The sequence below is a fragment of the Thamnophis elegans genome, chromosome 2 (assembly GCF_009769535.1).
Source record: "Thamnophis elegans isolate rThaEle1 chromosome 2, rThaEle1.pri, whole genome shotgun sequence".
Classification (NCBI taxonomy): domain Eukaryota; kingdom Metazoa; phylum Chordata; class Lepidosauria; order Squamata; family Colubridae; genus Thamnophis; species Thamnophis elegans.
The window spans coordinates 124,188,034-124,207,610 of NC_045542.1; the positions used below are offsets into that span (position 1 = coordinate 124,188,034).

At 36.4% G+C, this 19,577-nt stretch overlaps 1 protein-coding gene across 1 annotated transcript in view; it reads right to left on the reverse strand.

Moving 5' to 3' along the window:
• GRM7 (glutamate metabotropic receptor 7) overlaps positions 1–19,577 on the reverse strand; it is a 474,525-nt gene that overhangs the window by 58,666 nt on the left and 396,282 nt on the right. Inside the window, exon 8 of the mRNA XM_032210561.1 lies at positions 11,298–12,233. Coding sequence (XP_032066452.1) covers positions 11,298–12,233 — 936 coding nt within the window. The remainder of the gene's footprint in view (positions 1–11,297; positions 12,234–19,577) is intronic.

Consider the following 19,577-nt stretch of genomic DNA (forward strand, 5'->3'; position numbering starts at 1 on the left):
CGTTAAATTATTAACTAAACATTTCCTCTGCATCAATGTTGACGTTACATACTCATTAGTAAATAGACTCATACTTAATTACTATAAAAATTGTTCCAAAATACCATAGTCTCTTCCTTAAATAATCCTAACTGTATTTGAAAAGCTAATAAAATTGCCGATTTCCTTTGTGAAGATATTTTCCAGCTTCATTTAAATATTTGCTGTTGTATTTTTCTGAACTTCTATCAATGTTCTTACATGTTCTTTAAAATAAATGCTTATTCTGTTGTTTCTGTAAGTCACAGAATGCTTTATGATTTCAGAGTTTCAGGGCATGTTGAATAAATACCATTCAAAGCATTACTCACTCAAGAATGAAAAAGAAAAGTAAACTACATTTTTACCTCTATTTCCTTAGAATAAGTCTACAACAGTATTGATTTCCTTAAGGAAATTGCTCTGAAACATTGTTTTGTTTGTTCATTGGGAGAAGCAAAACTCTTGTATGTAGCAAAGCTACTTTGCATGGTTTCAAGGTTTAGTTTTTTATATTTGCTCCAACAAATATTTGCTTCAACATTCTCTATTATTTTGGAATAGACCCCTGAAGATATCTGGTTTTAAGGTTTTTTTTTAAGTACCTGGAAATAATTATTTGAAGAACTTATTTTCATTTGTACATGCAAATATATCATATTGCTTATCTAACATTAAACATAAACATGAATATATAGCTAATAACTATTTAAATAATTATTAATATATTTACTAAGATGTATTTCTATAAAAAATATCTTCACAGAATTCAAAACACACATACACATAGATAGATATGTGTAGATCACAGGTGGGTTCCTACCAGTTCGCACATATTCGGTAGAACCAGTTCGTCAAATCTACCGAACCGGTTAGAAGAGGTTCCACCAGTGGATCCGGAAAGCAGGCCACACCTACAGAAGAGGTTCCAAAATATTTTGAAACCCACCACTGGTCCTTGGATATGATTATTCTACACTATCATGCTCATATTTATAAAACTCAAGGTAAGGATGACTACTGCGTTTGTGGTGCAATCAGAACATTGTGTGTGTTGAAGTTGTTTTAATGCAAACCAAAGATGCCTTTTAAAAAACAAGTTTACATCATATTCTTATGCATGCCAGTGCTGTGTGTGAGGTAATTTAAGGTGGTTCTGACAAGTGTCGTCGGCATCTTCATATCCAGTCACATGGGTGGCAAGCCACTCCCATCTGGTCACATGGGTGGCAAGCCACTCCCCCAAAGGAGGCCACACCCACAGAGTAGGTTCGAACAATTTTTGAAACCCACCACTGGTGTAGATGATAAATATGATATAGATAGATATAGATAGAGCCACATTCACTAACTATTGGATTCTTTTCTAAGAAAGTTTTAAAATTAATGCTTGGAAATTTTCTGTTGTTGAATTAAAACTAAATATTGTACATATGAATAGTTGAATCAATCAATAAATAAATGTCTCAGAACTTCTCTATGGATGATAGACTCAATTATGATAGAAAATAAATATTATATTGTCATCTCTAAATCTCAATGATTAAAGCATGAAAAATGTTGAAATTATCTTCCTTGCTTGACCTCAGCAGATTAATGGTACTCTGAAGAACATAGGGGAAACACAGAATCCCTCCCTATACAATAGGTAACTGAAATCAGCTTGTCAAATTAACATCTTAATTTAAAGTGGTTTTTTTTTAAAGATAGGTTAATAAAGTTTTCATGTTTTTCATTTTAAAGAATTAAGACTGCCATTTCATTCTAACAAATTGTAGAGAAAATCTACAGTAAGGGAAACAATAATGTCCTATGTTTAATTTATTGACATAATATATGGAAGGGAAAATAATTAGTTATACTGGCCGTATCACTGATTTTGAACTAAAGAAGAGAGTGGTAGCCACAGGCAGCCAGGCAGTCTTTTCACTGTCAGCCTACTATAGGTATCCAAAAAAAGGACAGGACAGGACAGGATAGGAAAGAAAAGGAAAGGAAATAGAAAATTGATCAAATAACTAAATAGAGTTAAGGCATCAACCTAGAAAAAGGAGTTCCGCCTTAGCCACAAAGCCAACTGGTACAAGCCTTGGACCAGTCATTGATTCTTAAACCTAAGAAGAAAACAATGTCAACTACTTCTGAAGTCTTGGTTAGAAAACTGCAGGGACTTGTCCAGGCAGTCAGTAAAAGTCATCACTAACTTGATAAGATGACAACAAACAGAAAAAAAAAGATTAAAAATTACAGATGATTTACTTGTTTCCTTTTATCATAGTTATGGAAATGATGAGCTGCATAGCTCAAGATTCGGTAGAATGAAGTGTCATAAGTAGGAGTGCTAAGAGCTATGTTTTTAGTTCCACAATGTATACATTGACAAATGGTTTCATGGTACCTTTTCGACAGGCACATTCTTAAATATGTTGTTGCTATAGCAACTGCTACTTTATGCAGTTTCTCAGAGGTTTACAGCACTTTGCTGGTGAAATACACATTAGCTTGTTAATCAAGCAATGCTGTACATGGCAGGAAAAGGAAGATAATCCTTTTGTTTTAAAAAACACTCAGTAGGCAGAGTGCTCACTTGCTAATGTGGCTTTATTTAAATGGTACCTTATGCAAACAGAAACTACCCCATTTATATTTCCTCAGTGCCTTAAAATGTGTACATTTGATGGTAAAATAATATGCTCCTAAATTGAACTGGGCCATCCTGATCCCAGTATTTATTTGAAAGGAAAAGGCTCCCTGGAAATGCACACACATACACAAACATACAAACACACACACACACACACAAACACACATACAAACACACACACTGACACAAAGTGGATTTAGCAAGAAATGCACTTAAGCATTTCCCATTTCCCAAAGGAAAAGATGGCAGAGTCAAACATCCATAATACAATCATAAAAACAAAGTTTTGTTTAGGGGGAAGTGTTTCACATTTACATCTTTCCATAAAATTATATTTCCATAAAATTATACCAAAAAATGATGAGCCTTGGTGACACAATGGTTAGAGTGCAGTACTGTAGGCTACTTCTGCTGATTGTCAGCTGCCTGCAATTTGGCAGTTCAAATTCCACCAGGCTCAAGCTTGACTCAGCCTTCCATCCTTCCGAGGTGAGTAAAATGAGGACCCAGATCATTGGGGACAATAGGCTGACTCTGTAAACTGTTTAGAGGGGGGGTGTAAATCACTGTAAAGTGGTATATAAGTCTAAGTGCTATTGCTATACTCATTTATAATGTAAATGATAAAATATGAATAATACTGTTCATGTGGCAATGAGAGTTTAGTAGTATATAAACCAGAAGACACTTAATAGACTTCACAGTTAGCTATATTGACAGCTTCTTCAATTAGTTATTAAGGAGTTGAACAACATGGCATTGATCCATGAAAGTTTAAAAATTTATTTAAGGTGCCAAAGAAGAATTTGAATGCACATGGCAGATCATGGTCTGCTCTAATAATTTATCATTGACTGCATACAAAGAAAGCTTAGAAGGGAAATAAGACTCAGTAGCCATACATTAGTCAATGCTCTCAAACCTTGCTACTCTTTGTAGCACATAAACAGCAAACTATGATCTTGCAGATGTAGAATAGCAGGCAGAACTGGGGAGGTGCATGATTAACTTATAGTTGTTATGTTTCCACAAATGGTCCAACTTCTGCTGAATTCTGTTGACCCTTATCTGGCAACAATTTAATGTTGAATTTTAATTGACTAGATTCTTTCTATAGGCTTGAATAAATCTCCTTTGCTGCAATTTAACGGATGAGCCTGCTCCTTTGCACCTGACAGTATGCATTATTTCTACCGAAACTGTTTTTTCAAGATGCCCACTTTTTAAATTACAAAATCCTTTTATTTTTATTTTTTGCTACAACACATTGCTTGCAGATGTATTTGCTTGCTTGTCTATATATTTACATATTTTGATATTTTCACAATTTCTTCATACTTAAAAATAAATATAAATAGCACAATAAAATACACACTAGGTAAGATTTCAGCAAATATTTTTCCGTGCTTTTTATAAATTAATTACCACTAATATGGCATTCCAACAAAAAGCCCTATAAAAAGGATGACTTGAATGTATGTGCCCTCTCCTTAGAGAATATATGATGATAATATTACTTCTTCTACTCTCTTAATTATGAATTCCTGCTTTAATTGAAAGTACAAAGAGTCATCAAAATAGTATGTTTCATAAGGCAACAAAATTTTCTTAATATCCCATATGTTGATATTGCACTTAATAAACATTTATTTCAGTTTTGGTTTTTCCTACATAATAGGAGTTATATATGGTCCGATCATAATAAAGGTCATGATTACAGCAGCTTTTAAACAGGATAAATCTACCAAAAAAAACCCCCCTCCTTTTACAAAGTATTGAAGCATGCACCTTGGTGTGATTTTATCCTAAGACTGAGTTCTTTTTCATTGTTGACATTCAGAAAACATCTTCAGAAATAACTTGCAAAGATACATTTGTCTAAGAGCTGCAGAAGATTAAAAAGAAAATCCTAGGAAACCCATTCCAATGGTTTTCTAAGTAATTCTCAATCTCTTCAGGCTTTCTCTCTGGCTATTGTGAAATTACAATATGGGCTAGAAACACATTCTGTGTTCTGGTCTGTTTCCACCAGGGTATCATATATTAAGACTTAAGTCCCATGGTATTCGATAAGAGATTTAAGGTTACACTTAAGGTAATTCCCAGACAGTGTCAAAAGGATAAGGATAGGAAGATCGATCTGGAAGAGTACCAGCCTCTTTTCAGATTCTAAACCAGATTTTCAGTGAATTAATCTTCCCTAAAAATAAAAAAAATCAGTAGAACAGAACATTATTGACAGAAGTTTAGAAGTAGTTTCTGTGATACTTTGGAGCCATGGTGGCAAAGTGGTTAGAGTGCAGTATTGCAGGCTGCTTCTGCTGACTGCCAGCTGACTGCAATTTAAAGTTCAAATCTCACCAAGCTCAAGGTTGACTCAGTCTTCCATCCTTCCGAGGTGGGTAAAATGATAACCCAAATTGTTAGGGGGAATATGCTGACTCTGTAAACTGCTTAGAGAGGTTAGTGCTATTGCTATTGCTATATCTTGTGTTTATCTGAATATATTTTGATACATACTATTTTATATATTGGAAAGTTAAAAAAAAAAAATCTGTCTTGGAAAGACCAATGTTTCAGTATAGATTGGTCAGATGTTAAGGCCACTATAAGGAGTTTAGATTTAGTACTAGACAATCTCAGAAAAGTATGAAGAATAAAAAAAAGAAAAAAAAGAGGTAGTTATTTTTCATTGCAAAAGAATCTAAACTGCATCCTTGAATATTTTACTGTATAATTAATACAATATATTATGTATATTGTATATTATTAATTTTTATGCTGCAACTGAGATCTGTTTCAGATTTATTCATTTGACTTATCAAGATAGATAACTATTAATCTATGCCTCTACATAAATGTGTTTGTGTCTTTGTGTGTTCTTGTATGTACATGTACGTACACATGATATTAATTGAGAAATACAGCCCAACTACCTAGGGTTGTGGTTGCTACCTGTAGCCTGTAGAATATATAAAATGTGTCCCTGGCAAGATATATTTTTCTGCATAAAAGTATTCTAGGTAAAATCGCCTTTAGTCTTTTACTACTTTTCATATTTCATGACAAATATACATATTCCAGAAGCCTCCAAAGAATAGAAATAAATAAAAATGAAAAGAAATTTTTCCAGAAAAGAAGATTCCAGAAAATAATTTCAATACTTTTGTGTTAATCACTTGAATAATTTGCTGCAGGGCTTGGTGAATTCACCTACCTACTCCCTTTCTCATTTTACAATTCTAATATTTTGTTTCAATTTGGTTTATTGATTTCATTCTGCTCTGTTTGACCTTACAGGGGCCATTTGTGCTCTTTTCAAGTGCCACTTGGTATTGATTCTGCATCAGCCTATAGTTTCTATAATTGGTCTAACACTTGTTGGGAGTTGACTTTGCTTCTGAACGAGACACTCACAAATATAGAGAGAATTTAAAATAGCTTTGTATTCAAGACCAATTATATTGGTAATATTATCATGAGCATCTTGTTTGTAAAACATCACTTTTCTAGACAGGTGAGTTAATAAGCTGTGATACATTATGGTGCTTCTCTGGGAAACAAATGACACACAAGGAATGTCAGTTGTCCTGACAACAGAACATATAATAGTATATCTGAATAGTTGAGGTTGTTATTAAAATATTGTGATGCACTTGCTACAGAACAGCTAGCATTATACTTCAATCTATGATTAATGTTTAATTCTCCTTAAATTATTGGCTGGTGCTTATTAATGAATGTTATTAATGAATAACAATGGACCATCCTTATCCTTATGAACCACTTCATAAGTAGACACTGAACAAACACCATCTAGCCACAATAGCACTCTCTTTCCATCCAGAGTATCATTTTTCATTTGTGTCTTTCCTCCTCCTCCTCCTCCTCAATGAATCCTTAGTTGTCCATGTGATGATAAAATATAAATTTGGACTATGTAATTCAAAATCATGACCAGATTTTAAAACCCTATTATTCTTGAAATCATATTTACTACCTTACAATCATATCATATTTAATATGATTTAATATGATTCATATAATATTAAATTGAAACTAAGATACTATGCTATATTTAAGTGTGGGTGTAGAACAATCATCATTGTCAATGAGACATAATATACCACCACCGCATATAATAACTATAAGAATTATTTGTGTTCAATTGCTTTAGGACCCAAAGATCCTACGGTTTTCTGATAAGAGATGTCAGTAGTTCAATATCAAATATAACAGAACATAAAGGACAATCCTGGCAAGAGATAATCCTGGAAAGTGAGGGAATAATTCCAGTTATAATAATGTCTGAAAGTTTCCACATATATGCTGTCTTCAATGAATTGGTAACTCTATGGATTCATACATACATACACAAACACAAACAAACACAGAGAGTATGTATTTACTTATGCCTGTATTAATGGTGTGTTATAAATGGTGTTATTTTTAAAACTCTGTGACTTGGTCTTGGATCATAAATAAATAAACAGTTAAGTTCTATAAGTTCAACAAAATCACCCTGCCAAATCCAGTAATAATTTAATATTGTCTGAAGCTTGTTGCATTTTTATTAAATTAAATAGCACAAAATGGACAATTAAAAGGCAATTTTGGCTGTGGTCCATATACTGAGGTTGCTGTCAAAATTTTGGAATCAACTATTAACAAGAAAATTGGCCAAAAGCAATCAACAGCTTTCAGAGCCATTGTTTTAAAAGCCTCATTAAAGTTACAAAAATGTGACTCAAAAATGTACCATTATAAACTTCCAATAGTATATAATTCAAAATTTCTTTGTAAGTTTCATGCCAATTAATAGGGTAATGATCGTATTGGCAGTTTTTCTCTTTTCATAAATAGTATCTATTCTACCCCAAAGTGACAAAGATGAAGTTAGATAAAAGGCTTAGCCATGTGTAATCTTCAAAAGATTAAAAAAATATTAATTTCTTCCCAAGTAACCTTTGACTAAATATTATATAGTTATATTTGACAGAAAAACAATCTGTATTTGGAATTATTTTATACTTTGTTCTAACTATCGTTAAGATTAAAAATATTCTTCATTGCTACTGTTTCATTTTAGGGGCAAATAATTTATCATTCTTTCCCTCTGTTGCCCATATCTTCATTTTATGCAATTCAATGAATATTCAGTATCATATACATAGTAAGGATTAAGTTCTAATTTAGGAAACAGAAAAGATTTATGTAGATCTGGTATAGGTTTCATTACATACATAGCTGCTTAATTTTATTTTCCAAATATTTTTGTTTAGATTTTTTTCCATAAAGCATTTGAAAAAATACAACCTTTAATAATAATGCATTAAAAACAGTCCAGACTGTTATTTTACCTACACTATTAAAAAAGAAAAAAAAAGGAAAAGGAAGCATGGAAAAGAAAAGAAGAAAGGAAAGAGAGAGAAGAGAAGGGAAGAGAAAAAAGAGAAAAGAAAATAAAAAGAAAAGAAAAGAACCACAATTCTTTTTAAGCAAAATCTTGGGGTAAAGGACATTTTTTCCTTATAATATTTGACAGTGTTATTGAAGCTTGGCCAGAAAATGCATGTTGAAGTCAAAAAGATGTGCACTCAAATAAACTGCATAAGTGCAAATTAAGAGATAATTATATTGCTTTTGAAGCAGAGATCAGTGCATTTAAGAAGAGGGTCATTTGTGACCCTGTGACATGGGTTAATTTGAACAACATATGCTTTGCTTCTGTTGGTACCTTTCTACGAGATGCTCATCACACAATCCGTAGAATTAGAGTTGCTGGGATAAGAGAATATTCAATGAACTGACTGCAAAATAGATTTTGGTTAGCTACCCAATGATACTTTATAATTCTGTGCACAAAATGAACAATACCAATGTTGTGCAAAGCAGTTGCACAATTTTCTCTTGCTGAGATAGAACAAACTCATTGCACAGTAGATACCCTCTCCAACATTTCTAATTGGATCTGGAGGCTGACAGAGAAACAAAATTAGCAAGTTAATCTTATATAAAAGAAGAGAAGAAGATTAACATTAACTAGGGACATTAAGCAAGGTAGTAATTATCTAAATGCACAGTAACAGACATGGAGTTGTATTTAATGCTGCTTGTCAAGAGTGGAAATCATTAGGAGAATAGCTTTTTCTTTTAAAACATGCTTAAGAGTATTGGAATGACCTTCAGAAGTAATTTGGAAGACCTCTAGGAAATATAAGGCACAATAGATTAAGTGATATTGGATGAGGTTCACTGTACTTTTTTAAAGGAGGCTATCTCATTTCCTAGTTTTGGCCCCAATAGATATTGGTGGGGTTTGGAATGGTTTCATGGTCCTCACTAAAAAGACTCCAATTCTATTTAATTTAAATTAGGAAATGTAGGAAACAGTATGATTTTCATTACCTACATTTTGTTATTTAATATTAGTAGTGAATCAGTGAGAGACTCTCTAGATAGATAGATGAGAGAGAGAGAGATACAGAGAGACAGAGAGAGAGACAGAGAGACAGAGAGACAGAGAGAGGCAGAGAGGGGGGAGGGAGGGAGTGAGGGAGAGAGAGAGAGAGAGAAACAGAGGTGGGATTCAAACTTTTTACTACTGGTTCTGTGGATGTAGCTTGGTGGGTGTGGCATGGCTTGGTGGGTGTGGCTTGGTGGATGTGGCAAGGGAAGGATCCTGCAAAATCTCCATTTCCACCCCACTCCAGGGGAAGGATACTGCAAAATCCCTATTCCCTCCTTACCCCACCAACCTGCTTTCCAGCTCTGTTCTCCTGTGCAGGGCAACAAAAGAAGACCAGTCAATCAGCTGGGACTCAGAAGGCAGCTAGTAGATTGAGGGCAGGGCATATACATACATATGTGCATTACACATACACACGTGTGTATGTGTATATAAACACACACATCTCTGAATGTAAAGCATAGGGAGAAAGCCTTCAAATATATATGTATGGTATAAAGTGAATGGTACCCTTCATATTTATGGCTATACTTAGAAGATGACATTTTCCTTCTACATGTTAGTGTTGTACTTGTATGTACATACTCATAGAATGCATTACACTGAATATATAACATCTAGTGGGAGCTACATCAATCCCAATTCAGATTTGGGAATATAAAATACTTTAATATAGTTGTTAGGAATATAATCTAACGGTTGGGTTGGCAATATATAAATCATGTAACATTGCTATACCTGTTTCTTTAAATCATACTGTAAAATGTGATTGGTTGCTGTTTTCCTCAATCGGCCATAAGAAGGAGCCAGAATGACTGTTACCTCTCTGTTTGTTAGTTGCTGGGCTGATCTGATCTGAGTGTTGTGGAAGCTGGCTGTTAGAAAGTGCCGTGAGCTATTGTAAGTTTTGCAACTGCTAGCAAACTTTGAGTACCGAACTGATTGTATGATACTGGACTATGTTATTTGGATTATCCCTTAACTGAAAGACATTGATGACTGACTGTCTTATCCGTGTATGACTTGGACTGTTTGATGGACTCTGATACCTCTATTTCCACTAAAGTAAAAGCCTATTTAAACTGCAGTGTCTCTGGATGCTGGTTTGTGTGTTCTCCAACACAACTCTCACAATACTTCACTGAACGTACTCGCTCTCCAAATGGGAAGCTTACCTAACAACAGTCCTTGGTTTTATTACTTAAAATTCATCACAAAATAAGGAGTGAGAAGAATGACACAAACCCATATTCAGATATATCATATGCAAATTTTGCAGAGAAAAACTGCTAAGACAATTGAATTCAACAATGACATATGGTTGGTCATGGTTCTATTTGAACTCTTCCTGGTCCTGGTTCTATCTGGTTGTCCATATATTTTGATTACCTGGACATTTATTTATTGTTAACCATTTATTAATTTATTTAATACCTTTCTAATGCAAACATTTGTTTGAAGTTGCCATAGTTATAGTAAAAAATATTATGATTGGCAATATTTTTTCACTGGATCCAAGTATTACTACTGTTTTTATCTGAGTAAAATCCCAAGAATAGCTAAACAGTCTTGGAATGCCATTGGCATAATCTGAAATAATCATAAACGAACCTTCTTCTTTTTTATTAAATTCATAAGTGCAACACAATATTTTTTTCAATGAAGACGTGGCTGGATGTTGATAGTTATTGTTAAGTATACTTGGTACATATTAATAAGTTTGATTCCGTACGATTTCAGGAATGACCGTTAATATTTACTTCATAGTTGAGGAATTGATACCATAGCAAGAAACAATCTTTTGCTCTCACTTTGTCTGAACTGAAAAACATGGACCCTAGCAAAATATTTTTTTGACAGACATTAAGAATAAGTAAGCTGATTAAGCTATACACTGCATTTCATATTGCAATGATTACTACTTTCTAGTTGTGGCTGATACAGTTACAACCATCAAATTCATGGATTAAGTGATTCTTGTGATTTATTTACCACTTTATCAATCACTATCATCATAACCTTCACCTAACTACAGGAAAAACAACATCAGCAACTTTATGTATAGCTGAAGCACTTACCAATCATTTTTCCCCATATCCAGAAGGTGGTTTCAACACTCGTAATTTAAAATGTAATGGTTTTATAAATTACTTGATTTTCACCTACCTTTTCAGCTGCTTGGGAAGTGCAAAAAAATATTGGAATGAAGGCAAGCCATACTATACATGTAGTGTACATAGTGAATCCAATGGGTTTGGCTTCATTAAAATTCTCTGGGACACCCCGAGTCTTGATGGCATAAACAGTGCATGTAACCATTAGTAGAATGCTATACCCCAAAGAGCATATTATTTGTAGATCCGTAATGTCACATTTGAGAACGCCTCTGGCTTGATCTGGCTCCATAGATTTATGTTCATCATAATCTATAATACTGTTTGGTGGATCAACAGCAAACCAAATGAAAACTCCAAGTAGTTGTACTGATATCAAACTTGATGTGATTGCTAATTGTGATGTTGGGCTAATAAGCCTAGGAGCTGTCACTGATTTTTTACCCTGTTCAAATATGCGATAGATACGGTTTGTTTTAGTCAACAGAGCGGCATAGCTTATGCACATTCCCAATCCCAGGAAGATGCGCCGGAAAGAACACACGGCAACATCTGGCTTGGCAATCATCAAGAAAGTGATGATATAACACAGAAATATTCCTGTCAATAAAACATAGCTAAGTTCCCTTCCAGAAGCCCTCACAATGGGAGTATCATTATATCGAATGAAGGTTGCCATGACGAATATGGTGGCAATAATTCCAAGCATGGCGAGAAAGACTGGGATGACCGCCCAGGGTGAATGCCACTCCAACTTTACAATAGGGATAGGGCTACATCCTGTGCGGTTCTCATTTGGCCGTTGACTGTAGGAGCACAGCTTGCAGCTCACTTCATCAAACTGGTATTGGTAACCATCACACAGTTCACACTGCCAGCAGCAGCTCATCCCTTTCATAATCCTTTTTCGTTCTCCTGGTTTACAGGGAAGACTGCAGACTGAAGAAGGGGTTTTCTTCACTCCTTTGCCCCACTGCATTTCATCCACCTAAGAGTAAAAGAACATAGAATAAATGAGACTGCTTATCCGGAAGTGACTATCAAGTAGGCCTAGTGGATTGGTTAGTTGATTAACAAAGAGAAATGAACATGAATATATTGGATTAAAAAAGAGATGGTAACAGCCAGGAAGAAAATGAGAACTGTTGCTGAGGGAGTAAGAAATAAAAATAAAAACTCCACAATGAAGCAAATACTAAAGGAAATAAAGGTTATTACCATAGGGAAATAGCATGAAAATAGTTTCGATGGAAACCCACATAATTGGAACAATGCATTTTCTCCTATTAGCATAGCATTTCTTGCATTATTCTTCCCTTGTGACCAAAGAACAAACCCTTGGATAGCCAGCATAATCGTTTAGAACATGAAAAGTCCATTTTTGCAGAATTTGCTTGAAGTGTGGCCATAGTTTAATGAACAAGGAAAGCCTGAATAATCATGGCTCTTAAAGCTTTCTTGAAAGAGGCCTTTATTTTTTCTTTTCAAATCCTGAATTATTTGTTTCCCAACACTGATGCCTTGAGTCACCTATGTGCGAGGTGGGCAGCTACATAAATTTATTTAATAAATAATTAAAATTGGAAGCACGTTTTGATGTATGCATGTACAGTGATCTAGGTTCACACTGATTTTTAGGAATCCTGATCCACATTGTGTCCTCTCCCCCCCCCCACACACACACTGGAAAGATGTGAATAACAGTAAAATGGCTGAATTGCCCAATCCCTTATATATATTAAACATACTATTTCAACATGGCTATTTCAAGCAAGCCTGTCAAGGATTTTCATTTTATTTTTAAACAAAGATCTCCAATTAGAAAAGCTGCTGCCTGTACTAGTAACCAGCAGAATGAAAACTGATCCAAATTTTTAATCTTTCTTTTCCTGAAGTGCCCTACTATATGTTAAATAATGAGTTTCATTGAGGTCCATTTACCGACGCTGCAGATTTACATTTAGTGACATTGAAAAGATGATTGATAGACATCCAAATTTCCTTGGAAGTCACAATGGACTGAACATTCTGTTTCAGAATAAGGATTTATTTGTCTTTGTACGTGCAGACTTTTTTTTCCCTAAGTCACATTATAATACAGTCTGGCTATGCTAACAGAGACAATGACTAGAACAAAAATTGCTTTGTTCTTTTCTACATAAATTGGCCGTGTATGAGTTTCAGAAGAACAAGATATTATTCTCTGTGGGCAAAATGAAACCTAGTGAATTGAAGTTGTATGTCACATTCCAAGGCAACAATGGAAAAATAACCAGAGGGATATCTCTAGAAGTTATTTTTAAAGATTCTTGCACTATACGCTAGGTACTTGGAATAGAATAGAGGTAGAAAAGGACCTTGGAGGTCTTCTAGTCCAGCCACCTGCTCAAGCAGAGACTCTATACCATTTCACAAAAGTAGATGTCCAGTCTCTTCTTAAAAACTTCCAGTGATGAAGCACCCACAATTTCTGAAGTCAAGTGTTCCACTGGTTAATTGATCTCATTGTTAGGCAGTTTCTCCTTGGTTCTACATTGCTTCTCTCCTTAATTACTTTCCAGCCATCATTTCTTGATTTGCCTTCTGGTGCTTTGGAAAATAAGTTGACTCTCTCTTCTGTGTGGAAGCTCCTCAAATACTGGAATACTGCTATCTTATTAATTGTGTCCACCTTACTAATACTGCTATGCTTTAGGTCTGGCACAAAAGGGACACTTTGGGTTCCATGTACTAAAGAATGTGACTTCACATTCTTTAGTACATGTTGTATTGTGACCTTCACTACTACATACACTGTGTCTATACAGGTTGCAAATAAAGAAATCTGGCTTTCAGTATAGACAGATTTAATATTTAGTACTTTTTTCCCAACATTTTCTGAGCAAAATGTTCCTCGAACATACCATTTCTGGCAGGCCTACCCCCTCCCTATTTTCAATGCCCTATATTTTCAAAAGATTAACTAGAGCAGAGGTGTCAAACTCAAGGTCCAGGGGCTGCATCCAGCTCATGTGGTGCTTAGATCTGGCCCATGGAAACTGTGAAGGATTGGCACGTGGTGTCTCTGACAGTAAAAATGGAGCTTGGGAGGGCTGCCTGAGGCCCTCACGAGCTCCGTTTTTGCTGGCAGAGGATTCCAGGAAGCTGCTGCAACTGAAAATGGGGCTCAGGAGCCCATTTTTACTGACAGAGTGCTCAACCACCACAGGAGCCCTCAACATGAGTGATGTTGAGTTGGACACACCCACCCTGGACACATCCACCTCAACATCCTGAGGTCAAACACAACCCTCATGCAGCCCTCAATGAAATTGGGTTTGACACCCCTGAACTAGAGTATGGAGAAGAACCTGACATGTGAGTGGCACTGTTTTATTTATGATCTCAGGTAATACCTGCACAATCTCAAAAAAGCTGGCAACTGTCATGGCATTTTATTTTTCTTGGATACATGCAAGCAGGAGGTCAGAATAAATTAGCACGTAATTCACTAACAGGACCACACAGATGAAATTAACAGATTTTTCTCACCCTTTCACTGTTTAATATGTCCATGAAAATAAAAGTCATTTCCTTTGTACTGAATATAGTCAACAAGTCTGGCTTGTTGTTTGACACTGACATTACAATCCTGGGGACTGTTATGTGAGATTGGCAGCTCTTGCCTGCCAATAAGTAGGCTGCTGCAATCTGCATCATTTGCAGTGTCTGAATGGTGTTCCAAGGCAGCCCCATGTAAAGATGATTGCAGCAGACAAGCATTTCTTAAAGTGTGCTCCTAGGAGCCCAAGACCCACTCAAGGGTCCTCAAAATAAAAATAAAAAAATTTGCCAACCTATGTTGAAAAGTAATACAATATTAACAATCTCATCAAATAATCATGAGAAGTGGTAGCAGCAGCGAATTTATCAATTTTAATTTTTAATATAGTAAATATTGATAAATATAACCCATATAAATAATAACTCTTTGGGGAACTTTTAAATGTGGGAAGGGGTTCTAAGAGAAAAAATGTTTGAGAAAGGCTACAATCAACCATTGCAACCATCATTCAGAAAAGAGCAGAGCAGGTCACAGCACAGCAGAACAAAGCAGAGAGGAACCCAGCAGAGCAGAGCAGAACAACAGAGTTGGAAGGGACCTTGGAGGTCTTCTAGTCCAAACCCCTGCTCAGGCCCCCATAACATTTCAGACAAATGATTGTCCAATCTCTCCTTAGGTCCAGTCCAGGATGAAAAAAGTGAAAAAAGTGTATGATACGTGTTCTTCCGATAGTCTAGAACCAGGATGGAGAACCTATGGCATGCATGCCACAGGTGGCACGCGGAGCAATTTGTCAGGGCACGCGAGGCGTTGCCCTGTCAGCTGGCCAGCGTGAATGCTCTGGACTATTTAGCCTTTTTTGAGGCCATTTTTCACCCTCCTCAGGCTCCAGAGGCTTTATAGGAGCCCGGGGAGGGCAAAAACAGCCCACCTCCCCCTGGAGCTTCCCTGAAGTGTCCAGAGAGCAAAAAAAAACAGCCCTATGGGCAAACCAGAAGTTTGGGAATTGACTTCCAGTTTACTCGTAGGGCCGGTATAAGCCCCCTGGAGGCTTTCGGGGCCCTCCGGAGGACTAAAAACGGCCCAACAGACAAACCGGAAGTGATTTCTGGAAGGTTGGTGGTTTTGAATCCTTAGTGCTGCATAACAGAGTGAGCTCCCATTATTTGTCCCAGCTTCTGCCAACTAGCACTTCAAAAGCATTTAAAAATGCAAGTAGAAAAATAGGAACCACCTTTTCTGGATAGGTAACTGTTCTGTGTGCCTTTGAGGTTTAGTCATGCCGGCCACATGACCATAGAGTCATCTTTGGACACCACTGGCTCTTCGGCTTTGAAACAGAGATGAGCACTGTCCCCTAGAGTCAGGAATGGCTAGCACATATGTACGAGGGGAACCTTTACCTTTACCTTAATCTGAGTTCAATAGAAATAATAGGAATGTCCATTGAGGATTGTTCTCATATTTACTGCAATCTTGCCATTTTTTTCCAGTTACTAAGACAATAGCTCCAAGACCTTTGATATATTGAGTTTGGATAGACGAGAATATTTTCATGACTTTGATTCTCAAGCTTATGCATTAAATAATGTAATTATTTTTTTTAAAAAAAATCCTGGGCTTCAAACTGATAATGACATTAAGAATATGTCAAGGAGGTTTTGTGAATGCAAGCCACATCAATATATCAAAAATTGATCAATAAAAAAAAAGATTAGATCCTTTTCCCCAATCTTAAATTATTGTCTGCAGGGAATAAGAAGACAGTGTAAACGTGTATGGTGCCTTCTTCCAGGCAAAACTGCTTCTGGTGTTTTTTTATGCTTTGTCTGGAACATGAATGAGGTTCCTAAGAAAGAGCTATGTAGTTGAACTTAGCAATCAAGAAAGAATGGCAGAAGACCAGCTACTCCTCCCCAGAACAATTTTCCTGCTTGAAAAGAAGGTTGAAGATGTTGAGAATCCAGGAGCTACTGATTACAGTAAAAAATCAACTCCATCCCTGCCTTAATATTTTGGCAGCTCAGAGCTGCAGGACAATCCTAACCTTTGCATATAAGAGATCATTTGCCATCCCATGATTATCTATTATCATGAGAAGTTATACCCTTCTTGGCCATGTCTTGCAAATAGCAGTGAAGGGAAATTGTATTGCAATGCAGCTTTTTCTCCACATCTTTTACACCTTGCTACAGATTATGATTGAAAAAGATCACAAAAAGATTGTGATTGAAAACAAAAACACAACATTTTTCAATCGGACCATGGTGGGATTTTGGATGAGCTGATTCAGCCTGTTTGCTTTGTTGTAAATTATATGGTGCACATGAGTGTTTGAGTAGTCCTTGAAAGTCTTTCCATTGTTTTTATTGAAAGTTGATTAAAAGAATGGTTGCAGGAATTGGGTATGTTTAGTTTAGTGAACAAAACTAGGGTGACATGTTCCAATATCTAAGGGTTGCCACAAAGAAGAGATGATCAACCTGTTCTCCAAAGCACCTGATGGCAGGACAAGAAGAAATGAATGGAAACTAATCAAGGAGAGAAGCAACCTAGAACTAAGGAGAAATTTCATTACAGTTTGAATAATTAATCAGTGAAACAACTTGCCTCCAGGAGTCATGAATACTCTATTGCTGAAGACTTTAAAGAAGTGATTAAATAATCATTTGTCTAAAATGGTATAGGGTATTCTGCTTGAGCAGGAGGTTGGACTAGAAGACCTCCAAGTTCCCTTCCAACTCTGTTATTCTGTAAAAAAAAACATTATCAAGTAATTAACATAAATCCGAGATGCATAGAAGGGGAAAAAAGATGAAAAATGTTAACTTGGTACTATTCACTTGGTACAGAAAAAGGAAAATAATATTGAACTATGGGCCTTGACAGAGGGAAAACCTTTTTTTATTTAAATTGTGATGTTTTTGTTTAACAAAATGCCTAATATCAATAACAAAAGTGGATGAACTTTTGATCAGATACAGAGGCCACTCACTGAAATTTAATCCTAAAAGAATTAGGGTTAAAGAAAAAATGTTTTGTTTTGTTTTAATTTACTGCATACTATATAGTATACAATATAACATAGCAGCTGCTTTGTTGGCTTCAAAAATGGCAGAGCAATTCATGGATGTCACAGAGATCAATGGCTATTAGCCTTGATAGCAGTCACTGTTCCCTCTAAGGTGTGCGGGTGAGCGGCCACGCATGTGGCAACAAAACACCGCGCAGCAGTTTCCAACTGCCGCCCAGTGGTTTTTGTGAGACGCTTTCCACAATAATAGGAGTGGAGAGCTAATGGGGGGAGAGCCAGCCTGGAGACAGCAATCACAGCAGAAAGTAGCTGAGAGAAGGGGTGTGGGGGTTGGGAGAAGGCATGGGACCGGCTCCCAGCAGCGACTGCTCGGATTTGCGATTTGAGAGAGAGAGAGAGGAAGGGGGGGAGGAGGAGGAGGGGAGTGAGTGAGTGAGTGAGGGAGAGCGTGAGCTTCCGCTTTTGATCTGCTGCCCAAAGATTGAACGGAGAAGCAAAGAGGCAGGAGAGACAAAGCAGGAGAGATGAAGCGAGAGCCAATCCGGGTCATTCCTTCCAAGAGGCAACTTTCCCATCGAATGACTCACTGCCCTAGACCCGAGGAGACCCTCTGCAGTCCCTCTCATCCGTCCGGGATGCCAGCAAGAATGTTGGGCTGAAGGAAGGAGGGATTCTCTCTCTCTCTCTCTCCCCCTCCCTCCCTCCCTCTGAGAGAGAGAGAGAGAGAGAGATAGTTAGTTAGTTGGTGGGCAGACTTAGCACTTTGTTAAGTTTGTTTCTCTGTGTGTTGTGTATATATACATGTCTCAATGGGTGCAATTGTGCAAGCATTTTTTTCCTCTTTAAAAAGAATTTTTGGATTTCTCCTCACCAAACCTTTAAGACTGAAAGAGTTAGAGTTGAAATATAAAGAGATTGTCAATCGCCATACTGTTAGAGTGATAGGCAATTATGGACTACCTTGATTATATCCTCCTTAGAAAGAATATGCTACTGTATGGTTGAGTAAAAGATCAAACTTCATTCCATGGAAACCCAACAAAGTTCATAGGGAGCGTTTCTTTCTATGATGGGCTTTTGGGGTCAACGTGAATATCAGTTATCAAAAATGTAGGTAGAAAATTAAGCAGGCAATAGGCAATTACAAAAAGGGAAGCCAACTTTCTGAATCTGTTTCTTTGCACTTAGTGACATAAATAGAAAAATGTTCTGAGAACCTGACCTAAATTACTATATATTTTAAATAGCTGTAAAGCTATGCTGAAAAAGTTGTTCTCATGGTATTGTGATAAATTCAATAAACAGAAGGGAATTCTTGATGAATTTAAGGAGAAATGAGAGTATTGGATAGTAAATGGACAAATAAAATTACCAATCAAAGAGAATATTTGCACCTCAGGGTTGAAATGAGATGTTCTCTCTTACTCTTTCCTCTTCCTCTCTTCTCTCTCTGTCTCTCTCATCCTCTTTCTCTTTGTCTCTCTTCTCTTTCTCTCTCCCTCTTTTCCATTTTTCTGTCACTTTCTCCTTCTCCCTTCTCTCTCCTCTTTGTCTCTTTCTGTCTCTTTCACCCTCTTTCTCTTTGTCTCTCTTTTTCTCTCCTTCTTTCCCACTCTTCTGTCACTTTCTCTGTCCTTCTCTGTCTCTTTCTGTCTCTCTTCCCTCTTTTTTTCTTCCTCTCTCCCACTCTTTTATCACTTTCTCCCTACTGCCCAACCTGTCCCCATACTTATCTTCGATTGATCATGTTTGCA